The sequence below is a fragment of the Helianthus annuus genome, chromosome 16 (genome assembly GCF_002127325.2).
Source record: "Helianthus annuus cultivar XRQ/B chromosome 16, HanXRQr2.0-SUNRISE, whole genome shotgun sequence".
NCBI classification, from domain to species: domain Eukaryota; kingdom Viridiplantae; phylum Streptophyta; class Magnoliopsida; order Asterales; family Asteraceae; genus Helianthus; species Helianthus annuus.
Genome location: NC_035448.2, coordinates 185821041 through 185843985, shown reverse-complemented (window position 1 = coordinate 185843985; position 22945 = coordinate 185821041). Strand labels below are relative to the sequence as shown.

Genomic DNA, 22945 nt, shown 5'->3' with positions numbered 1-22945 from the left:
GCTTCATTTCTGATTCCAACTTCCAAAGTGTATTCTGGTCCTGTCTTTGAATTCTACTTGACTTTGACCAGTACTTGTCGTTTGGGTTTGAGAAACTTGACTTTCTTGTCTTCTATTTGTAGTGGTTTTCTCTACAATTTCAGCTTTTTATTTACCTCTACATCTTGAAGAGGTACTACCAGGGATTTGTCTGATAAACATTTCTTGAGATTGGATACACGAAATACCTCATGTACTCCAGCTAACTCTTCTGGTAGTTGTAAATGATAAGCAACTGGTCCTATACGTTGGATCACTGGAAATGGTCCAACGTACCTTGGGCTTAGCTTTTCTTTCTTACCGAATCTAACAACTCCTTTCCAAGGAGATATTTTTGATAGCATTTTGTCTCTAACTTGAAACTCCAACGGCTTTCGTCTATTATCTGTATAACTCTTCTGGCGATCTCTAGCCGTCTTCAGCCTTTTCTTCGTGATACTGAATATCATAGTCGTAGTCACTTAGGATTTTTATCCATCTCCCTTGCCTTATGTTTAATTCTTTTTGCTCAAATATATATCTTAAATTCTTATGACTCGTATAGACAGTAAACTTACTTCCATACAGATAATGTCTCCAAATCTTAAGGGCAAAATTATGGCTCCTAATTCTAAATCATGAGTGGTATAGTTTTCTTTGTGTTTTTTTTTCAATTGCCTTGATGCATATGCAATTACCTTTTTGCGTTGTATTAACACGCATCCAAATCCTAACTTTGAAGCATCACAATATACTTTAAAATCTTCTGTTCTTTCGGGTAAAACTAAAATTGGGACATTTGTTTATTTATACTTTAAGATCCTAAAGGCTTCTTCTTGTTTAGGTCCTCATTCAAACTTAACTGTTTTACAGGTTAGCTTAGTTAATGGTATAGATATTTTGAAAAAAAAAATCCTTAATAAACTGTCTATAGTATCCGGCTAAACCTACAAAACTCCTAATTTCCATTGCGGATTGCGGAACCTGCCATTTGATAATTGCTGCTATCTTATCAGGATCTATGTGAATACCTTCATGATTCACCATATAACCCAGAAATTGCACTTCCTTTAGCTAAAATTCACACTTTGAGAATTTGGCGTAGAGCTTCTCTTTTCTTAACAAAGTTAAGAGTGCATGCAAGTGCTGATAAATAAGTATATCGTTGATGAAGATAATTACAAATTTATCCAAATATGGTTTACAGATCCTATTCATTTTGTCCATGAATGTTGCAAGTGCATTCGTTAATCCGAAGGGCATGACTGTAAACTCGTAATGACTATACATAGTTCTGAAAGCAGTTTTAGGTATGTCTTTCTCTTATACTTTCAATTGATGATATCCGGAATGTAAGTCGATCTTAGAAAAATATCTAACTCCTTGAAGTTGATCGAAAAGATCATCAATCCTAGGTAATGGGTATCGATTCTTAATTATAACTTTATTCCAATCTCTATAATTAATACATATTCTCATCGAACCATCCTTTTTCTTAACAAACAACACTGGTACTCCCCAAGGGGATGAACTATGTTGTATGAAACCTTTACTTAATAATTCATCTAATTGATTTTTCAGTTTTAATATTTCTGTGAGTGCTAACTGATAAGGTGCCTTGGCTATTGGTATAGTTTCTGGAATTAGATTAATCCTAAATTCTATCTCCCTATCTGGTGGTAATCCTGGTAACTTTTCTGAGAATACATCTGGGTATTCTGAAACTACAGGAATTTCCTTAAGTTCTTTACTCTTAGTACTAATGATTACTGAAATCATATATACTATTCCTTGCTTTCGTTCATAATTAGCAACTTTCATTACTGATATGAACTTCGTGACCTTACGTGGTTTATTTCCTGTAATCACAATTACTTCTCCGGCGGGTGCCTGAATTTCTATAAAGTTCTTATCACAGAGAATTCGAGCATGGTTGGCTACTAACCAATCCATTCCTAACACAACATTAAATTCAGCTAATTTCATAGGTAATAGGTTTGCAAAGAATTTATGACCTGAGAGTTCTATATTTTCCTTTTTGCAAAACTTTATCTATGCTAACAGATTTTCCGTTTGCCATTTCGATAGTAAAGATTTGCCTAATGCTGGTTAAAGGTAAGTTAAGAGCTTGACAGAATGAAGTATTTATAAAACTTTGGTTTGCACCAGAGTCAAATAATACTTTTGTGTAAACATTGGAAACTAAGAACGTACCAGCTATCACATCTGGAATGAGCTCTGCTTCCTGAGCAGTTAGTTGGAAGGCTCTTACATACCTTTTTGCTTCTTCTGCAGGTTTAGCTTTATTGTTAGATAGTTTGTTCAGTTTTGGACAATCTGGCCTAAGATGTCCAACTTCTCCACAGTTGTAGCAGACTGAAAATCTCTTCCTCCTGCAGTCTTCTTCTTGATGCCCCGGAATTTTGCAAAAATTGCAATATCCTTTGCATCTTCCAAAATGCTTTCTTTTGCAAGAATTGCAAAATAGGCTAGTGGAAGATTGTCCATTCCCTCCTTTCTTGAAATTGTTATGGTTACTCGGACGGAATCCTTGGGTAATCTTTTGGGCTACTTCCTTCCTTCTATTTTCTTCTCTTGTCCGTACTAGTTCGTCAGTCAGAATATTGGCTAAATCCACCGCATCATCAATCGTGCGAGGTTTTGCAGCCTTGACGATATTACGGATTTCAGCAATCAATCCCCAAATATAACGAGAAATAAGTACCGGCTCTGGCGAAGCTAGGGTTGGTACTACTCGAGCATACTCGAAGAATGTCGAAGTATACTTTCGACAATCTAATCCACCATCCGGTGGGTTAGAAACTTATTTGTCATTTGTTCCTTTTCATATTCGGGACATAATTTTCTTTCTACAAAGCTCTTAAATTCTTCCCAGTTCATAGCATACGCCATCCTTCTTCCTTTTGCTTGTAACACCGTATTCCACCATTCTAGCGCCCCTTCTTTGAAAAGGTTTGACGCATACATGACCTGATCATCCTGAGCACATTTACTTATGGCAATTACTGCCTCGGTTTTCTCTAACCAACGCAGTGCCGCAGTTGTTCCTTCATTGCCTGCAAACTCAGATGGTTTACAAGCAAGAAATTCTTTGTAAGTGCAACCAGGCGTTGCAGCTTTCATTTTCTTAGGGAGCGGAGCTTGTCGTGGTTCATTATCATGATTAACATGATTATTGCTTCCGTTTACGCTATTACTGAAGTTATTTTCAGAAATACGTTTGCTAGGAACGATTTTTTGCGGTTCGATTGGATTTTTAACAGCAGCAACGATTGCTGGAATAGCGTTGGCTATCCCTTGAGCAATTATTGCTGGAATAGCGTTAGCTATCCCTTGAGCAACGATATTTTCTATATCCTGCCTAGTCATATATTGATCCCCCGGTTGTTGCTCAGATTGATCAACCTCGTTAACTGGTTCATTATTAGCGTTTTCCATCTGATAACTAATTTATAGATAAATAATTAGTATACAAGAAATAATCCAATGTCACACTTAATTGCACATAATCACGTAAACGAACAAAATTTGTAAATTTTCTAAAATTTCATTTGTTTTATTGATTATATCATGCTTCTATATACAACCGTTTTATTATTTATTTTACACATACTGATTTTACTATTACTATTACACAACCACAATTCCATAAATCCCCTATCCTTTGTCAGATGATATTCTAGTAACGGCGTTCCCTCTCATCGTATTTCCAAGAGATCTGTCCCCCAATCTCTTGGATCTTATTCCCAGTATCCATTAGTTCTTCACCAAAGCGAAGTTCAGTCGTATTCTTGTTACTTATTGGTGGATTTGGTAAAGGTTCTGGATTGAACTGAGGAAAAAGCTTATAGGGATTGTTTTGTAACTGTATTTCATTAGTCAACCATTCGTCTATTTGCGAGTGGATTGAAGGGTTTGGAATAGTTGGTTCTAAGTTCATCGGTAGTTGTGTTTCAAAAGAGTGAATAAAAATATTTTCATTATCAGGCTTAATAGTATTATAGCTTGCCATTATAAAATCTAGCTTTTCCTGAGATGGTAACCCCTCAATTTGCCTAGAGCTTTCTCCAATTTCCATTTTCTTAGGCTTGGGTTTCTCGAGAGGTAAAGTGTTGAATTCTATAGGTTCTTCTATGTCTGGTATATACCTATTGAAATCTCTGGAAACCTCTATTCTTACTGGGTAGAGATTTAAATTCTGAAGGGCGTCAGACAAGTCACTCATGCTGTTTAGCAAAATACACACAATTACTAAGTTAAAATTTATAACAAAATTTTATAGAAAAATTTTTAAATATTATTTCATACTGGGTAACTACCAAAACAACTGAAATTTAAAACACGCTAGGTTTTATTTGTAAATTTATTTATTTACTGAATAAGGCTTCTAGACTGTAGATAATAAAGGTACTAAAACTTGGGTCAAATTATTTAAAAATTTGCATTAATTGCTACATTGGCTAGCATATAAAGATCTGTCCATACTGTACACAATTAGTCAGATAATAAAACATATAATCACAAAATAGCAATTAATAAAATTAAGTATTTTCTAAATACTTAATTGGCTTAAATCAGTGGCTCGATCAATGGCTCTGATACCACCTTTTCCTGTCACGGCCCCCGACCCGGTTTGACCCGTTTCAGGAGCCGCGGGACAGGAATCCCGTGGTATCTAATTTAGGCGACAGCGGAAGTCTTTTTAAAACAGGATCTTTCAATATTTAAAACTGCCCGTTTATATAATTTAGGGGTGAAACCCCATAATTTACAATAAGGTGATTTCACTGGGAAATCTTTATTTTACAAAACATGTTTCTTTTATTAATTTACATTGAGCCACATCTCTAAGCTTGTAGTGCTTCACGGCACTTTTCTTGGATCACAATAGATCACCTGAAACATGTTTGAAAAAGGTTTTGTCAGCGGGAAATACTGAGTGAATCATTCTGTTTACATAAAATGATGCATAGTTATTAATCACAGCATAAGAGCGATTACAATGGCTTCTATCTTATTTTTATCTGGCGCTCTGTCACAATGGTGACAAGTCACAATGGTGACGATGGTCATACCACTATTAGGTCAATGAACCCAAATAGTGATGATTATCCGTAGTAGGTCAATGAACCTAACCGGGAGAAAATTTGTAATGTGCACAATACCCCACTAGCCAATGATTCAAGATAACCACAACTTAATCCCTGTAATTATAACCTTTGAAAATAATTTGAGGTATTGTAAAACAGTTGATAAAAAGAGAATGACTCGCATTGCAGATTTAACGAGCAGAGTATAAGCCTACTGATTAGCCTTGATTAACCTAATTTACTTCACAATACACGCAAACGGGGTTAGTAACTAATACAGCAGTTACGTCAATTCACGAGATTAAACCCTCACAACGATTAACAAAGTGCAATACTTAACAATTCAGCGGACTCACAACGAATGACAGAGCATAGTCCGAATTCGGACAGCACTCAAACATTCAAGTCGAAATCACGATGAATAACAAAGTATAAACTCAATTTGAGCAGCACTCAAACAATCGTTGGATAGTTACAATCGATCGGACGTTGAATCGTAATAGTGATCGAGTTATTACCCTGATTGCGGCAGCGATTCGTGAATTGTGTGTGTTGTGGAGTATTTCTGCTATAACTCAGCGTGTATTGCGAGTTTCTTCGTCGTTTTTGTGCCAAAATTCAAGTGCCAATGTCTTCTATTTATAGCCAGATTTTGACCCCCCTCGCGTGACGCGAGGGGTCCTGCCCTAGGCTTCGCGTGACGCGAGGCCTCATCTATTTTCTATAGGTAGCCACGTGTATTTGTAGGCTTGCTGTGTCGACAGTTTCTTAAAATTCGTTTTTGGCAACGAGTTATTAAGATAATCGTAACTAGGGTTTTACCCCCCCCCCCCCCCCCCGAGTTTTAGGGGCCTTGAATCTGATTCTGAAAATTCTGAAAATTTTAGGGTTTATGTAGAATTGCTTGGGTTTCTCAATTAGGGTTTCCTTAATAGATAATTAACATCATAAGTAATGTTTTTAGTGAGAGTTGTTACATATACTCCCGTATCCAGATCCCAATGTTCAGTCTTACAGGTGAGTATACCACAGATGATATCTGTTAAGGGGTAAATTGCGAGGGCCGTGAGAGCTCAGTTCGATACTTCCGTATACGCAGAGAGATGACGGCTTCGACTTTTTGGTGGGTCCCATTTAGAGGATCTTTTGTTACAACAGCAGTGACTATCAATTTTATTGTTTTATCAACTTGCTGAGGGTTGCGCTTATATTTCAAAGCATTTTGCAGAAAGTATTATTCGGGGACTAGGTCAATATTTCCATACAGCAGAAGTCCCGGAATAATACCCCAGATATCACTGAGTATAAAGACCTAGTATCTCAGAAAGAGAAATCTTTCAAACAAGATTTCGGGGGTTACCCATATATCCAAGAATAGTTACCCACGAATTAAGCAAGTTTGAATTTAGGTTTATATCTCATTTCAATTTACTAAGTGTGCAAAAATCTACCGACACATCCGTAGTAAGATTGTTTATCACTTTTAACATTACATATCTTTAGCGTGTTGTGATAGACCACTGATGTACTATCATTTCCTCTTTTATGCAACAAAAACTCATTTTTGATTTTTCAATGTTTTTGACATTTTCAAATTTTATAATTTTTTTAAAATTTTTCTCTCCCTAAAATCAAAACATGTTTCAATTTTGATTTTCTGAGAAAATTTGAAACAAACTGTACAGATAAAGTGACAACATGATATCGAATCGCTTCAATTCGCCATCCACTTGACGTAAACAATCAGAACTACCCCTGACAACAAACTATTTTCCCATTATGATTTCAAAACACTTAAGTTTGTTTTAATCAAAATGGTTTTTCCGGAAAATTAGTTTTGTGTGTCTTTTTATAAACTCGGGGTTTCATCACCTTGTTATTCAAATTACCACTTGTAGGAAAGATGAATCAAGTACAACTTAATGTCCCTGATTTATCTTTTGAACGTCGAAATATCACCGAAGTGAATTTCTCAAGAAAGATGCCGATTCCTACTCCCCAATTACCAACCTGGGAGTTCCGGCAAGTCAGGTTTTTCTATTTGAATAGTTTCACCCAAGCCTGACTGTCCTTGGGTGATTTTGAATTCTTGTTCAACAATGGTGGAAAATTTGCATCATCCATTGTTAAACCAGAATTCTCAACTTTTAGCTCAACAACTGGCTCTTCTGGTTTTGACACACCAGAATCATTGCCTGCACATGGCTTATCTGACTTTGACCTGTCAGATTCATTGCCTGAAGGTGGCTTGTCTGACTTTGACACGTCAGATTCATCGCCGACCATTTTCTTCTTCTTCTTTTCTTCTTTCGTCCTCAGATTTGTATCCGATGAATTCATCTTGCTTGACTTTGCAATCGAAGGAGTCGATTCATCAGAACTCTTATTCTTACCAACAGATGAACCCGAGGACAAAATCTTCTCGAGATACTCTCTCGCCTTTTTCCTCTTCTTCCGCAATCTGTCTTTCTGCCCTTGTGAAAGCTTCACTTTCTGTTTTTGAACTTTAGGTTCTTTGACTTTCTGTTCTTTGGGCTTGACATTGACTGTTTTCTTTGCCACTTTCTGAGAATTAACCCTCAATCTTTCACTTGATTTCCTTGGGCAATCTCTGGCAATGTGACCTCTGATTTGACAATTATAGCATCTTCTCGATTCAAATCTCCAATTCTAGCAGTTAACAGCAATGTGTCCTTGATAGCCGCATCTGTAACACACTCTGTTATCGTACCAATCACCACTTTCACACCATATGCTCAGATCATAGCATTGTTTGGCTTGGTGATATTCCTTCCTCCTCTTGATTGCTGGATTTGACTTTTGAGCACCGTGGTCTGACCTGGACCACTTATTGCCAACAATTTTTGAGTTTTCATTTTCCAATTTTTGTGGTTTTTGATTTCGATTGGATGATCGATCTGACGAGCTTTTATTTTCTTTTTGTACATTTTTCAAATTTTTACCTTTTTGTTTTTGTTCCACTTTCTTCTTCAAAGGTTCTTGCTTAGAGCATTCTCCCTTTTCAGTCGATTGTAGAACAGTTTTCTGAAATTTTTCTTTTAATTTCAAAAACAATTTTTGTTTTTCAAATTTTTCATTTTCATCATCAGATTTCTCATCGCAATCTTTAACTTTGACATTGTCAAAGTTTGTGACATCGTCACTTATTGGAACAGAATTGATCGGTTTTGGACATGAATATTCAAATACTCTGAAGAAGTCACAAAACCTTTCAATTTCGTTTCAAGCTCGTTGATTTTCTTTCGAGCTTGCTCACCTTCTTTTTCAAGTTGAATAATCTTCTGAAGATGAGAATTTATCATTTTTTGTTTTTCGATGTTATTTTTGCTAAACACATCTCTCGCATCTTCAAGAATTTTTATTTGACTTTGAAATTCTTTTTCCATTTTTAATTTTGCATTTTCTAAATTTTGTTTTTGATTTTTCAAAACATTTTCTGATTTTTTAAGATTTTTGTTTTCTAATGTCAAACTCTCTAAATCCCTCAAGAGTTTGGCATTTTCATTTTTCAGATTTTCACAATTTAAGCACTTCTCGATCGTTTTTACAGCTTCAGCTTTCTTCTCCACCTTGATAGCTGAAATTTCTTTAACCTGCTCCTCTTCCTCTTGAACAATTTCCTTGGATTTGAATTTTGCTTCATCAGTTGCTGCTTTACTCTTCTCTCTTGAATCAGACTTCAATTTTCTAATCTTTTGAAATTCAAGTTCTTGAGCTTGAATCTTCTTGACGAACTTGCTAAGGTTGAAAAATTCATAGTTCGAATTGTTCTTCAACATCATCAAGTAAGTACTCCACTCATCATATGGCAATGCGTTTGCCAATTTGTCTTTCAGTTCCTCATTGGTCTTGGTTATCTTCAATCTCCTCATCTCCAAATACAACTCGACATACCTATCGATCAATTCTTTTGTAGATTCTCCCTTGATACCTGTAAAATTATCAAATTTGTTCAGTGCTATATAAATTTTAGAACCCATGTTTTGGATTTAAAAGATTTACAATGACGGATTTTCAATCAATACAAAGATTCACACAATCAAATGATTATCAAAGATTAGGCAACAACAGATCAAGTGAAGATTCGCTCGGGCGAGTATCCGATGCTCAACAAATCACCTTGAATTACCTGCAAACAAACAAACACACAATCTGTTTAAACGAACTGAATACGTAAAAGTGTGTGTGTGAAGTCAATCTAAGACTCGTTGTTGAAGATTCGTGGACTTGTTTCAATGTTGATGACGTGAGAACACTGAATGAATGAACCTGAACAAAAAGTTCACGAGATATGGGCTTAGGATGAACTGGGCCTTCCTTATCACACACAATACTCACAAACAAATCTTGAACCGACACAAATTGATGTATTATTAAAGTGATTGGGCCGCACCTTTGAGACTTCACTTAACCACCTTCACAACGTTTTTTTTATTTATCCGATCACAAAAACAATTAGTGAATCGACAACAATTATTCACAACGATTGGGCCACTTTAATCACCTTCACATTCAGCCGACAACTTCTCTACCAAAACACATCTAACTTCACAATTCCTAATTCTAATTGGGCCTCAATTTACTCCAATTACATTCATTCAACAAACATTATATTCTGATTGGACCTTATTTTGAATATACAAAACTGATTGGGCCGATGTGTTGGTGGGCTGACAACAAAGATTTATTTAATTTTGATTGGGCCGCAAATATCCACTAAACCGACAATTTGATTAATTCAATTTTGTGATTGAGCAGCTCTTTTATTTCACATGCAATAACCATCAATGATTGGGCCTTTTGTTTAAAGTGGGTCGGTGACTGTTATCACATGGAATCAAACACATGGGCTAATAACTGTTTTCACATTTACCATCTATTATCACATGGAAACAACCAACACTCGACAACTTTAATTGTAAAAAAAAACTGATTGGGCCTCCAACTTTAATACCACTACAATCCAATTGTGCCGCTGAATTATATTGATCACATGCAGTTTTTGAATTTAGTGCCCGACAACCCTTCACAAGATAGTTTTTATGATTGGGCCAAGAATTCCACTAAACAAAATACTGATTGGACCATTTAGTACAATTGAACTATATGATACACCTATGAGCGGACCTCAAAATAATGCACAATGAGTGGACCTTATGGAATTTTGTCACTAAAAGCGGACCTAAACTATCACATGAGCAGACCTCCTGCTATCCTATAAGCGGACCTCACAAAATGTTCGAATAAGCGGACCTCTATTGTTCGTAAAAGCGAACTTAATCTTGTCAAATAAGCGGACCACAAAAACGAACCTGTAATTTTGACGCAAAAACAAACCGAAAAACTTCGATTTCTCCTAAACGGCTAGGAGTTTTGATCTGAAACTTGGTAGGGTTATAGATCAGGTATTTTCACACAATATATCAAAAATTCAGCCTATTCGGACCGTAAAAACCCGTTCAATTTGTCGCTTTTCAGTGAAAAACGTGATAAAAGTGAAAAAATGAAGAAATAGATGAAAATCGGATCTGAAATCGCTGAAATCTGGTACGAATCAATGCGTTTGATCGTGCAATCGAGCTCCTAGCTCTGATACCAATTGTAGGACCGGTTTTGACACCGTTCGATTGCGTAACGAACGTTCGACGTGCGGAATCCGTGAACGTGCGTGACCGAACACACAATAACGTACTAGAACCGTGATTTTATTGAAATATATGACATGTCCGATACAAAAATCACGTGTAGAGAGTTTTCTCTCTCTGGACTTTCTCTCTCTAGACTTGAGTCACCAAAATCACCAAATGGAGCAAAAGTCTTAAACATTAAATCTAAGGCTCCTATTTATAGGCCTTGGAATTAATGAGATTTCTCATTAATTACCAAAATGCCACCTTGCTAATTCTATCTAAAATTACAATAAAAGCCTAGATTACTTCTGTTTCAGCTACGAAATAGATTGACGGAGGCGATAGACATTAATGCACTAACAAAATGATGGTTTGAAAAGTTGATCACATAGTATAATTCGAGTTGGTACTTGTGACTTATTTACTATCAAATGGGTTGTTCGGTGTGTTTTTTTATGACCATCAGACCCCATCACTGGTAACTCATGGGTCCCACAATATCTTGCTAACCCAATGGGACTAGGTCACTGGTAACTCATGGGTCCCACCAATATCTTGCTAACCCAATGGGACCAGGTAAAGCGCACTTTGGCCTGGACATATGGTCTTTAAGGGGTACCAATGAAAGCGGGAATCGACCTGAGACTTCTATTAGAGGGAATACAACACAAGTCGGTTTTTAATACATTCACCCATCTAAACTGTTCAAAAATATTAAATTTTAGAGTATTATTCTAATTATATTATTTGTGTAATTATGATTAACGTTTTGATTATTTATATAGAATGAGAAGGCAATGGCTGGTGGAGACGAACGTGAAGCATTGTTAAAAGAAGCAGACAAGCACTGCAAGACTATTTTAGGCAAGGTTTCACGTGGGCATGGTTGCTTGGAGGCGACTGCGTTTCCGATAGTTTATGCTTGACATATTGGTAAACAGTTGGACTTTCATTCAACAATTCTCATTATTCCGAAATATTCTTTTGGCATAATGCAGATCACATGGGCCACTAAAGTGGCTGGTTATTTAGTAAATCCTCCAACTTAAGAGATAATGCATAAGTTGTGAGGGTTGATGCAGACAACATTAAAGAAAGTACGGATAAGAGCTTAAAACATCTAAATACTGATTACATCGATTTAACTACAAGATTATTGGTGAGTTTTAAATCCTTGAAATTTAATCCGTCAACCATATAACAACCATCTATTATGAGTTTTAAATCCATCTGTCACAAAGAAATCGCCGCCTCCTTCTCCATTCCAGATTGAAACTGCACCTTAGGCTTTGGAATCGGATATGATAGCCCATTGAGCCCATCTATGAATTTTGTTATTGTTTATGGTTTCTTGAATTATCATTGACACACTATCTGGTTGTACACTTTTTACTATTTCTTTTAAAGTTGTGAATTTGATCTTTTTCATTTTAAGGAGTTTCTCCCGGTCATGGGTTTAATTATCTTTTGGCTTTCTTTAATTTGAAGTACTTTTTTTCTTTGTAAAACCTCAACTGTAATTCATAGCCTTAAAATGCCTCATTTTTGGTGTTTTAAGATGAGATGTTTCCATTTTCTTTGGTGCTCTTCTTAAATACCTTGCATAGATCAGATAGGTTTTAATTGGGATGATCAATTGATTATTAGCTAAAATGATGCATATTAGCATATGCAAACGGATTCATTTTACTAGACATCTGAGTTATTAAGTATTGAATCTTTTGGATGTTAGGATTCTCATGATTATTTGTGAATACATGATTACACATTAGTTCAATGAGGATTAGATTCTGGAAAATGCAGGGGCAGGGATTGGTTGTTAAGATCAAGGACAAGATTAGCATTGATAAAATTCATAGAATGTCCACCTGGCAATATTTTGTTTATTGTCATTTGATAAGAGGCTACCTTGGCTTGACTAACTTTTTATATGTTATTATTAAGTATATATAGTAAAAAAAATATTTTTCTTTGTTAAGAAAGTTAAGAGGGAATGACATGGCTAATAGTTTGAGTGTGGTTGTTTATGATATTCAAAGTTGATAGGTAACTATATTGTTTTATTTCGTAATAAGTTTGAGTTTAAATTTATCATTTATATATCAAAATAAAATAGTGGAAGTTATTTATAGTTTGGCTGTTAAACATATATTTTTTTTTTAAATTGGTCTCTCGATGTTGTAGTTTCTAAGTTACTAACTTCATGATCCCGAAAGTTAAATCTTAAATAGTTGTATTTATACGAAAGGGTGGGTTAATGTGTCAAACTAAAGCAGGTTGGGTTGGGCTAGCTGAACCACAGTCTTTTATCCGTCTATCTGAATTTTTATAAATATATCTAAAAATGTATAAATTATACAATTAGAAGCGGGTCGGTTTGGGTTGATTAAGACTTGCAAGGCACAATCTACTGGATGATGATGACGATGACGATGATGAAAGTCGCGAACTCGCAACTCGGTTAAGTTTAAGAAAACCAATAGAAAGGTAAAAAGTTTTAGAAAAAAAAGAGGGTGATGAAGATGATGAGGAATAAATTCAGGTGCTACTTTTGTTAAAATCGATTTGTTTCAACATTTACCTTAGATAACAGAACGTTTATTTCATTTAGAAGTTTAACTCAGCATTGTTAAATGAAGTTATCATATTTATTCTTATTAAGACTATCCACATCAAGGATGTTTGTAGGTGATTCTTAGCCTATGTGGAGGGCATTTGTGAGAGGGATGGATTAGTGGGTGTTGTAGAGGATGACATGGAGGGTGTTCATTCTTAAGGATTCTTGGGGAAGAATGGTGAAGAATGGGGGAATGGTGGGTCCTTTCTTTTTTTTTATTTAGTTTAAATTTAATAAAATAATTATAATAAGGATGTTTGTGGGAAGGATATATATGTTATTGTTGTGGGTAAAAACTGTTTGTGGGAAGAATAAGTGAAAAGCTGATGTGGCATGCTGATTAGGCTGTTTGTAGAAAGGATAGTCTTTCACTGATGCGGATAGTCTTAACTAGCTTGGTGTGGGATAAAACCCATGTCATAATTAATTAATCAATTATTTTAATTTAATTTTGTTTTTTAGATTATAAACATAATAAATTTATAACAAAATAACATAATTAAAAAAACAATTACTATTATTATTATTACAAATACTATTACTTTACTATATATTAATAAACAAAATGAAATGAGTAGTGTTTTTAATGTATTTTAATAATATATATTCTTTAATACTTTTACTATTTTAACATAATAATTTAATATAATAATAATAATAATAATTACTATTACTATTACTATTATTATATATTTACTATTTATTTATTTATTTACTATAAACCAAATGAAATGAATAGTGTTTTTAATATATTTTAATCATATATATTTTTTAATACTTTTACTATTTTCATATAATTATTATTATTATTATTATTATTATTATTATTATTATTATTATTATTATTATTATTATTATTATTATTATTATTATTATTATTATTATTATTATTACTACTTTACTATTATAATAAACCAAATAAAAAGAATAGTGTTTTTAATATATTTTAATAGTATATATTTTTTCTTTACTTTTTAAGTTGGATAAGCTTGGTGTCAACCAATACTGATATCGAAAATATCGGTACGGTTCGGTTCATAATGAATAGTGTTTTTAATATATTTTAATAATATATATTTTTAATACTTTTACTATTTTAATATAATAATAATAATTACTATATAACTCTAATAAGAGTTAATTGCCAAAATCGTCCCTGAGGTTTGGGCTGGTTTGTCATTTTCGTCCAAAATGACATTTTTGTACCAAATTGCCTCAACGTTTGTAACTTTTTGCCATTTTCATCTAAACCACTAACTTAGTTTATTTTTCTGTTATATATAACTCTAATAAGAGTTATTTGGATGAATCTGGCATATATAAAACCACAGGGACGATTTTGACAATTTACTAAAACTCTTTTATATTTCTTTTATTTAATTAACGAAACCGTCACTCAATAGGAGGATGGGCTTCTATTAATAGTATTGAAGTGAATCAGTTTTTTTTTTAATTTGCCTTTTGATCTATATGGGCTTCAATGCCGGTAGATATTATATGTTTGTATTAAGCCACCCGCGAAACTCGCGGGATCTTAGACTAGTACATAATACATTGGGCAGGCTAACACACAAACATGTATTTGCCGTTTTTTGATATTTTTTTAACATGATAATAATCTTTTTTTTTATAAAAGCCATTTACGGTGTTAGGAGATTGTATGCTACCAAAGCATGCTTTGGAAGACTGTTCCGGTTGTCTATTTTCCTACTTTTTTTTCGTTTCATGGATGAACTCGATAGACATAACATGCACTAAATCACCCATTCGTAAAATTTACTTACGATATTAATAATTTTTCAGGCGTTGTCCACTTGTCCCTAAAGGTGGGCACAAGTGGCATTATCAAAACTAAGGGTTCTAATTAGTGTTGTGACGTGACAAGAACCTGACACGAAATGTGTAGGTTTGGGATTAGTCTAAATGTGTTTTAATATATCAACTTAATGATATTTTTATTCCAAAGTTTAAAATTTAAAAAAAAAACAAATTGGAAGAGTTTAAATCATCATCATCATACTCAGTAAATCCCACCAATAGCAAAGTTAAGGTAGGGTCTTAGGAGGGTAAGATGTAGACAGCCTTACCTCTACCCGTTAGGAATAGAGAGGCTGCTTCCAGTGAGACCCCCGACTCGATAGTAGTTTTGCATCAAGCCTTTGACATAAGTCACATAACACTCAGCAATTAAGGCAAAGGCCGATTAAGCTGCTCCCTTGTCTTTCGGAAGAGTTTAAATATAATTGCTAAAAAATGTACATTTGTAAATTTAAAGTGTTAATTATAATGCAAAATATAAATAAACAAATTAATTAATAAACTTATTTTTGGGTTAAACGTGTCATGTTTGTGTTAACCGCAAATACACATGCCGTTGTTTTAGTTCATGTTTGATACAACATTCATGTGCGCGTCGTGTTCGACCCGCCAACCCATGAACATATGTAACCCATTTAGCAGTTGTATCCGTATTAAATCGAAACCCAATATATGGAGTGGTTCATGTCAAAAAATAACTACCTTATTTGTTGCTTAAGAGGTCTAGACAATCAATCTTTTTAAAATTTGAAGCTTCTTTGGTTAATCCATATAACCTCTCTAAATTTTCAACCAATGTATATAGTCAGAAACAAGGTAACCATGTGGGAGACCTGAGCCATTATGGAACCATGATTCACAACACTAACTATAGTACGCAACAATAGTTGACCTATACAATGCTGCCATTTATTTTGGTTTTAGCTGAGTTTGTCAAGATTATATTTCCCGTTAGGATTTTACCTGTACCTTTTAACCCTGTTCATTTGACGCGACAAGTGATTTGCATATGGGACAAGTGGCCTTCAACCTTAGCCATTTCACGATGCATGTAGAATGGAAGTGATGGCCGCAAAGAAGTAAATGAAGTTGTTCCCCGTCTTCATAGCGGCAGAGACATATACTACATTCCTGAAAAATAATACATAAAGATAACAGTGTAAATCAGCCAACATTTAGATATACAACTGGAAGAAAAAGTAAAGATGCTAAAACCAACAATATAGTGCAAGTTAAAAAAAATATATATATATTGTAAAGAACTGTTTCGGGTCAACCCAGTTGACCTGAATTAAAGAATTATCCATTTGACCCGTTACACAACCAGACTCACATTTTGCCATCTCGAATGATGATGGTCAATTTGTTGCTCTCTAGAACAATGTGATCACATTTTGAACTTGAAAGCACAAAAAACTGTCACATGTTATGATATAAATATAAACCTTTAAACACTTATGTCTGTTTATTTAGAACAGATTAATTTATACTTGCAAAAAACAATATTACTATTTATCAATAATAATATAAATGTTTGAAAAGATCATATAGGATTTGGATGCGTCAAATAGACTTTGCATGACTCTCATTCGTCTGACCAGCTTAGCCTATATGAACCAATCCCGGTTTACAGTTTTAGCTATTTTTTATTGGACTCGTTTTAGATTAAATGGGTCGAAAATGCTTCCTCTGTGCACGACCGGCAATTCAATTTTAAGTCTTATAATGTAATTAGTAAATAGCTAAATCTTTATGTAATTAGCAGCTTTCAAATAGTAAGGAATTATTTAATCAGTGGGCTAGTGGGAAAAAATATATACCGCATACTCGGTTGAAACAACAAGTTCAGTAGAATAGTCGTGACCATTTGTCCCCATAGGGATCATTCTGCATTCTCTAACACCAGGTTGCTCCACGTTTTCAACTTTGTATTTGGGCAGTCTGCTGATGTTAGCCTCTGATGCGCGTTCCTGTGTATATGCATTGTTGTAAAAATCAGCAAGACACAAAATTAAACCAAATTAAAAATGTTTCCATCTATTTTTCACCTGGCGATTGATGTAATACATGAAGGCAATAATGCAAGGCAAGCAGAAACAGTAAGCAGCTGATAGTAAACAATCCAAAAGAAAACCGAGAACAAGAAAGAACACGTCCATAGCCAAATAAGCCAGAGTCAACCTGCCATTATAATGAAATAGATGGGTTTATAATGAGTCAGATGCATCATTATAAACCTTTCTGTAGACTGTTTATGAAAGATCACAAAGCTATTATATTGGTTCAAGACATACCCGAATAGACGTGGAGTGACACTGTTATCGTAAGACACGATCCAAATGAATCCAAGCACCCACCAGAAATAAGAAACCACAGTATAAAGCATATCCCATCTGAATATATAAAACATCATTAGGGCATTTCAATCAAAATAATCAACTGCTTATATAAACTTTTGTATAGTGTCAAATAATGTTGTGATTCTTGTGGGACAAAGGGATTATCTATTTTGCAAAAAACTTCAAGGATGACACATATGCAATACTTTAGCAGCTTAAATTTTTCTCTTACCACAATCACACCAGTTATATTAGGTTTTCGGTTTTATGAAACATGTAAAATCTTTATAACAGAATGTACCTTCTGAAAATTCCATAAACTACAATACACAGTTAGCTTACTTACGTTTAGCTCAACGAACCTCTAAATACCGAAGAAACTTGGCGATGAAGTCAGAAGCCAACATACTTCTACTTATCTCATGTTTGGGCATATAATAAACACAACTTTAACTTTAATAAAAACATGATTGCACTTCAACTTCTAGTTAAAATTCAGATTTATGGACAATTTATCACATTAGTAGTATAGATATGTAGTTGACCAGTTGGTTACTTATTCTGAAACACTTTCCATCATAGACTAACTTTTATTCCCTGACTACACTAGGAAATTATTCATTGTCAGGATTTTAATCATCCATGAGTGTTGTTGGATCCAATAAGTTTCAAGCTTCTGATACAACTTTCAACAGATAATTCTGAGAATTATATCAGAAGTTTGAACAACCAAATATAATTATGTTCAAGCTTCATATATCATTCACCGATTTCATCTTAAATAATCAGTGTAGGTTATAACTTATAAGCTTAGAGTTAACTACAGCAGGCAAATAGCAAGTTCAGAGATAATAATAACTGCCAAATTTGATCCAATAAGGCTTAAACTTCTGACTTAATTTTCAACAGAAAATTCTGAGGATTATATCAGATCCTTCTAATATAACTCTCAGTTTTGATTTTCTTTAATTAATCTTCATACATTTACTTTGGCTAACAAGTAGGATCAGAAGCGTACATTAACTACCGCAGGCAATTAGCAATTTCAAAATAATAACGCTAAAGGAACTCTCAGACCTAATTAGTTATGAAATCTAAAGCTATGAACTTAATAAATCTAAATTAAACTGAAATTAAGAATTAAATTCACCTGACTGGACGTGTAACACGATCTCCATCACTCTCCGAGCTCGAACCACTGCTACTAAAACCAGGAATCGTTGCGGTTGAGTCTGCTGACACTCTCCGATTCCTCCTCTTATACACCAGCAACAAAACCACCACATTAACCACACACTGCATCACGTAACCGCAGATCCAAACCCTAAGTAACAAATTCGTCTCTTCCCGCGCAATCCAAAACAACGTAGCGAACGAAACCACAACAAACGCAAGGTTCCAGAGTGTCTCTATAACCACAACCGGAAACGAATAGCCCCAAGCCTCTCGGTAATCCTCCATCTGTAGCGCAACGGTCTGGCTCACTATCAACGACGCACCACGGCGGCCGGCGAAAAGACCTAAAAGCATCGGAACTCTCGACGGAGGTCTATCTCCTCCGGCAGACGGTGCAGCAGCAGCGGCGTGAGTTGGAGAGAGTAACGGCTCATCGACGGCGGTGATCTCCGGCACCGACGTTGCAATCTCCGCCATGGTGTAACAGAATGATAACAGTATTGATTCTGTTTTGAAAATGTAACCGTCTAGTTTGATATAGGGGGGAAACAATATAGTTACACTTTACCCCCTAAGGTTCAGCATTGTGACGATACATGGTGTAGTTTTTAAATCACTTCGAGCGTTGTAAGGGTATGGGCGCTACAATAGTGATGGCTTTCTATCGCTCACAACACCTAATCATTGTCTGTCACGTCTTTGAGCTTGATTCCATCACTAGTGATGGATTTTACTAGGGGTGTCCATCACTAGTGATGGTTTTTTTAAATATTAAATTAACAATTATTATTATCACTAAACAAATGTAGAGAGTCCTTTTCTTTTTTTTTTTTTTATTTTTTTTATTTCTTAAAATTATGCACAAAAATACATTCCCAACACCCCATTTCTCCCCATTTCACCTTTCTCTCTCTCTCTTTTTCCCTCAAAACCTGCAATTCTTCAAGTTCAGGAAGTTTTCGGCAATTTCATAATCTCTTTATTTTGACTGCTTTGCACATGGGTTTTGATCAAATTGGTTGTTAAACACCCAGCTTCCACGGTAACATTGATCACAATGATAACAAGTCAACGCATGCTCACTACTACGCGTTTTGAATTCAACGCGTGGAAAATTTTACCGGCGACGGTGTATCATGTGGATCAACGCGTGAAGATTGTGTTATTACGGGGCGCCCCAACCCCCTAATAAGATTCCACCGTTTGTTACAAGCTAATCACCATATGTTTGAAAAATGAGTAATGTGGTTTCCAATTGTTTTAGTACGTCATAGTTAGTTGTAGTCAAGAATAACATGGACGAAAAAGAAATAATATAGTGTATAATTATGTAAACTACGCGGCAGAAACTCGATCGGTATCGGTTCATTTCATTACAGAATTAAAACTTGTTATAGCGACTGAAATAGAAAACCAAGAAATAATGTCGTGATATGTCTAAAAGAATATCGACACTTGTTTTATATCAATCTGAAACTATAAAAATGAACACCGGTACAACAGTTCGATTCCAATAACACCGGTACTGATACTGATGTTATTCAATTAAAACCGTTTTGATTCATTACTGTAAGAATACGGTACCACACTCCATTGAAAAGATACTAACATTTGTTAAGAATTATATAAAAAAAATTAAAGTGGAAAAATGTAATAAAACTGTAATATTATTTATAGAGTATATAATATAAAAAAACTTTTATCCTAAATTACTGAAAATAATGTTTTGTATTAAAATTAATAAGTCAAAGACCTTGAGCTAAACTGATAAACTCAGAAAAGCTCTGACCGACCTTGAGCTAAACAGATAAACTTAGAAAAGCTTTGACCAGCACACGTTACATTTTATATTTCATATTTCATTTTACCATTATTATGTGGATATGGATAAAAGTAAGGAATTCATTGCGAATACTCTTACATCTCTAAGTTAAAAGTCTTTTAATTTAAAAAGAACAACGCAGGTCTTGTACAAACCATGCCTTATATATGGGATAAAATAGCCAATAATACAAACTTAGAGGTATAGTAAACCTTATTTACTGTTTCTTATGATGTTATCTTTTAATATATAGAGAATATATATAGAGCATTGGTTAATTAAATACAAGTAGTCTTTTGTAGCACATGAATTTATTGATGAATGAGTATGATCTAAACGGCTTTATGAGTGCACAGAGGTATCATATCCAGAATTTTTGTTACAATAGGCGGAGCTTAAATGGAAAGTTGGTTGGGTCCGGACTCTGAAAATCCAAATCGGTGGGGCCGGACTTTTAAAAATCAAATATTTTACACTAAAAAAAAAAATTCAGAAACTTTTGTTAAAATTAACACTACACGTAAAAAATCGGTGGTAACCGGGACACCCCCGGGCCTCCATTATCCTCCACCCCGGATAAAGAAGAATTGTTGAAATATAAGGATAATGCATACTAAAATAGCAAAAAAAAAAAAAAAAAAAAAAAAAAAAAAAAAAAGGAAAGAAAAAGCATGGTCATGAAAGTGAACTAAAACTTTATAAATGTGGTTTGAGTTTAGAAGAGCTTTGAACTTACTAAGAATAGTGAACGACAAGGCTCACCGTAAGATGTGCAAATATGGGGTTACATTTTTGGTATGCTTGTTTTTGTAAAAATAAAAATAAATAAATAAATAAATAAAATTGTTTATACAACACTAGGTTATAACCCTGTGCATTATACGGGTTGAAAAAAATGTAATTTACATACTAAATAATAAAACGATATATCTTTAAAAATCTCATTTATTAGACGAATTGGATAAATTTAATTTTATATGTTAAATAATAAAAAAGATATTACATTTTTAAGAACCTCGTGTATTGTAATTGATATACCAAATAATAAAAAAAGTTAAATCTTTAAAAACTCTATGTATTACACGAGTTGAATAAATGTAATTTTAGATTAATAGTATATTAAATAAAAATATTTTGGATTAATAGTGTATTAAATAAATATAATTTTGGATAAAGTCTTATATATAAATTTTAAGTAATCAATATATTTGATAAAATAACAAAAATACTAATAATAGTAAAAAATCTAATTTATATACTAAATAATAAATATAAAAGAAATGCGGAAAAGCCCAAAAATAGGTGCCTCGAATGAATGACATGTGTCACATATTGGTTCTTTTATTATATAGTATATAGATATAGATGTTCACATCATCGGTTGTTTCAGTCGATAACATAATTTGTTTTCATATCATGGCTCGATAACCAACGCTACAAATGTGACAAACAACACTACAAAAAGGGAGGTAGATATGAAATACCGAGTATAAAGTTAACCGAATAGACTATAAAGAAATTGAACTAAAGTAGAGTATATGGTGTAAATATGGAGTAAAGTGAAATAACAAAGTAAAGTGTGCATGGTCTAAATATGAAATAGTGAAATAAGTCGTTTTATACTTAAGATTTATGAATAGGGTCAATGATGGTCAATTAGGGTCATTAGTGGTTAATTATAGTCAATAATGATCAACGACATTGATGATTGTTTAAGGTCATTGATAGTTATTTAAGGTTACTAATGGTTAAGTAGGGCAAATTATGGTCCTTAAGGGTAATTGATGGTCAACTGGCTAGGGTTGTTAATGGTTAATTAGGGCACTCATTGTTAATTTGGGGTTAATATGGTCAAGTACGACTTATATAGTCCCATTATGGATTGCCATGAATTAAAATGACTCTTAAGGTCTAATTTGACCCATATGGTTAACTAATACATAATAAAGCTAATACGACTCATTTAGACATTTAGCACCTAATATATATCATTAAGATTATCATGGTCACAGTTGGTCAACAATTGTCGACGTGGCTTAGTAATGGTAAATTAGGGCCATTGATTGTAATTTGGGTTAAATGATATTGAATATTAATGGTGAATCATACTAATAATATTTATCCATAAGATATTAAACTAATAATATTTAGTAGGGGGTTATCTATAATTAATTAAAAGAGATTAAATTAAAATAATAATTATCTATAAGAGATGGCCTAATATAATGACAAGTGTCCCTAAAGTGGTTTCTTTTATTATATAGTATAGATTTGTCTAGGTGATGATTTTGTAGAATCACATTCTTGCACTCAAATTAGGGCTGGAAATGGTTGCTAAGATAGTTAGTGTGTCTTAGTGACAAGCTTAAATCCAATAGAATGTCTCTGCTATA

At 33.9% G+C, this 22945-nt stretch overlaps 1 protein-coding gene across 1 annotated transcript; it reads right to left on the bottom strand.

Annotated features, from left to right (window-relative positions):
* Positions 1 to 15952: 15952 nt before the first annotated feature.
* On the bottom strand, positions 15953 to 19244 carry LOC110882399 (E3 ubiquitin protein ligase RIE1). The gene is made up of 5 exons (XM_022130434.2): positions 18705 to 19244; positions 17510 to 17608; positions 17264 to 17396; positions 17036 to 17185; positions 15953 to 16346 (listed from the first exon to the last, which is right to left on the bottom strand). The coding sequence occupies exons 1-5, from the start codon at positions 19205 to 19207 to the stop codon at positions 16188 to 16190; spliced, it is 1044 nt and encodes a 347-aa protein (XP_021986126.1). The 5' UTR covers positions 19208 to 19244; the 3' UTR covers positions 15953 to 16187.
* Between the last annotated feature and the right edge of the window lie 3701 nt (positions 19245 to 22945).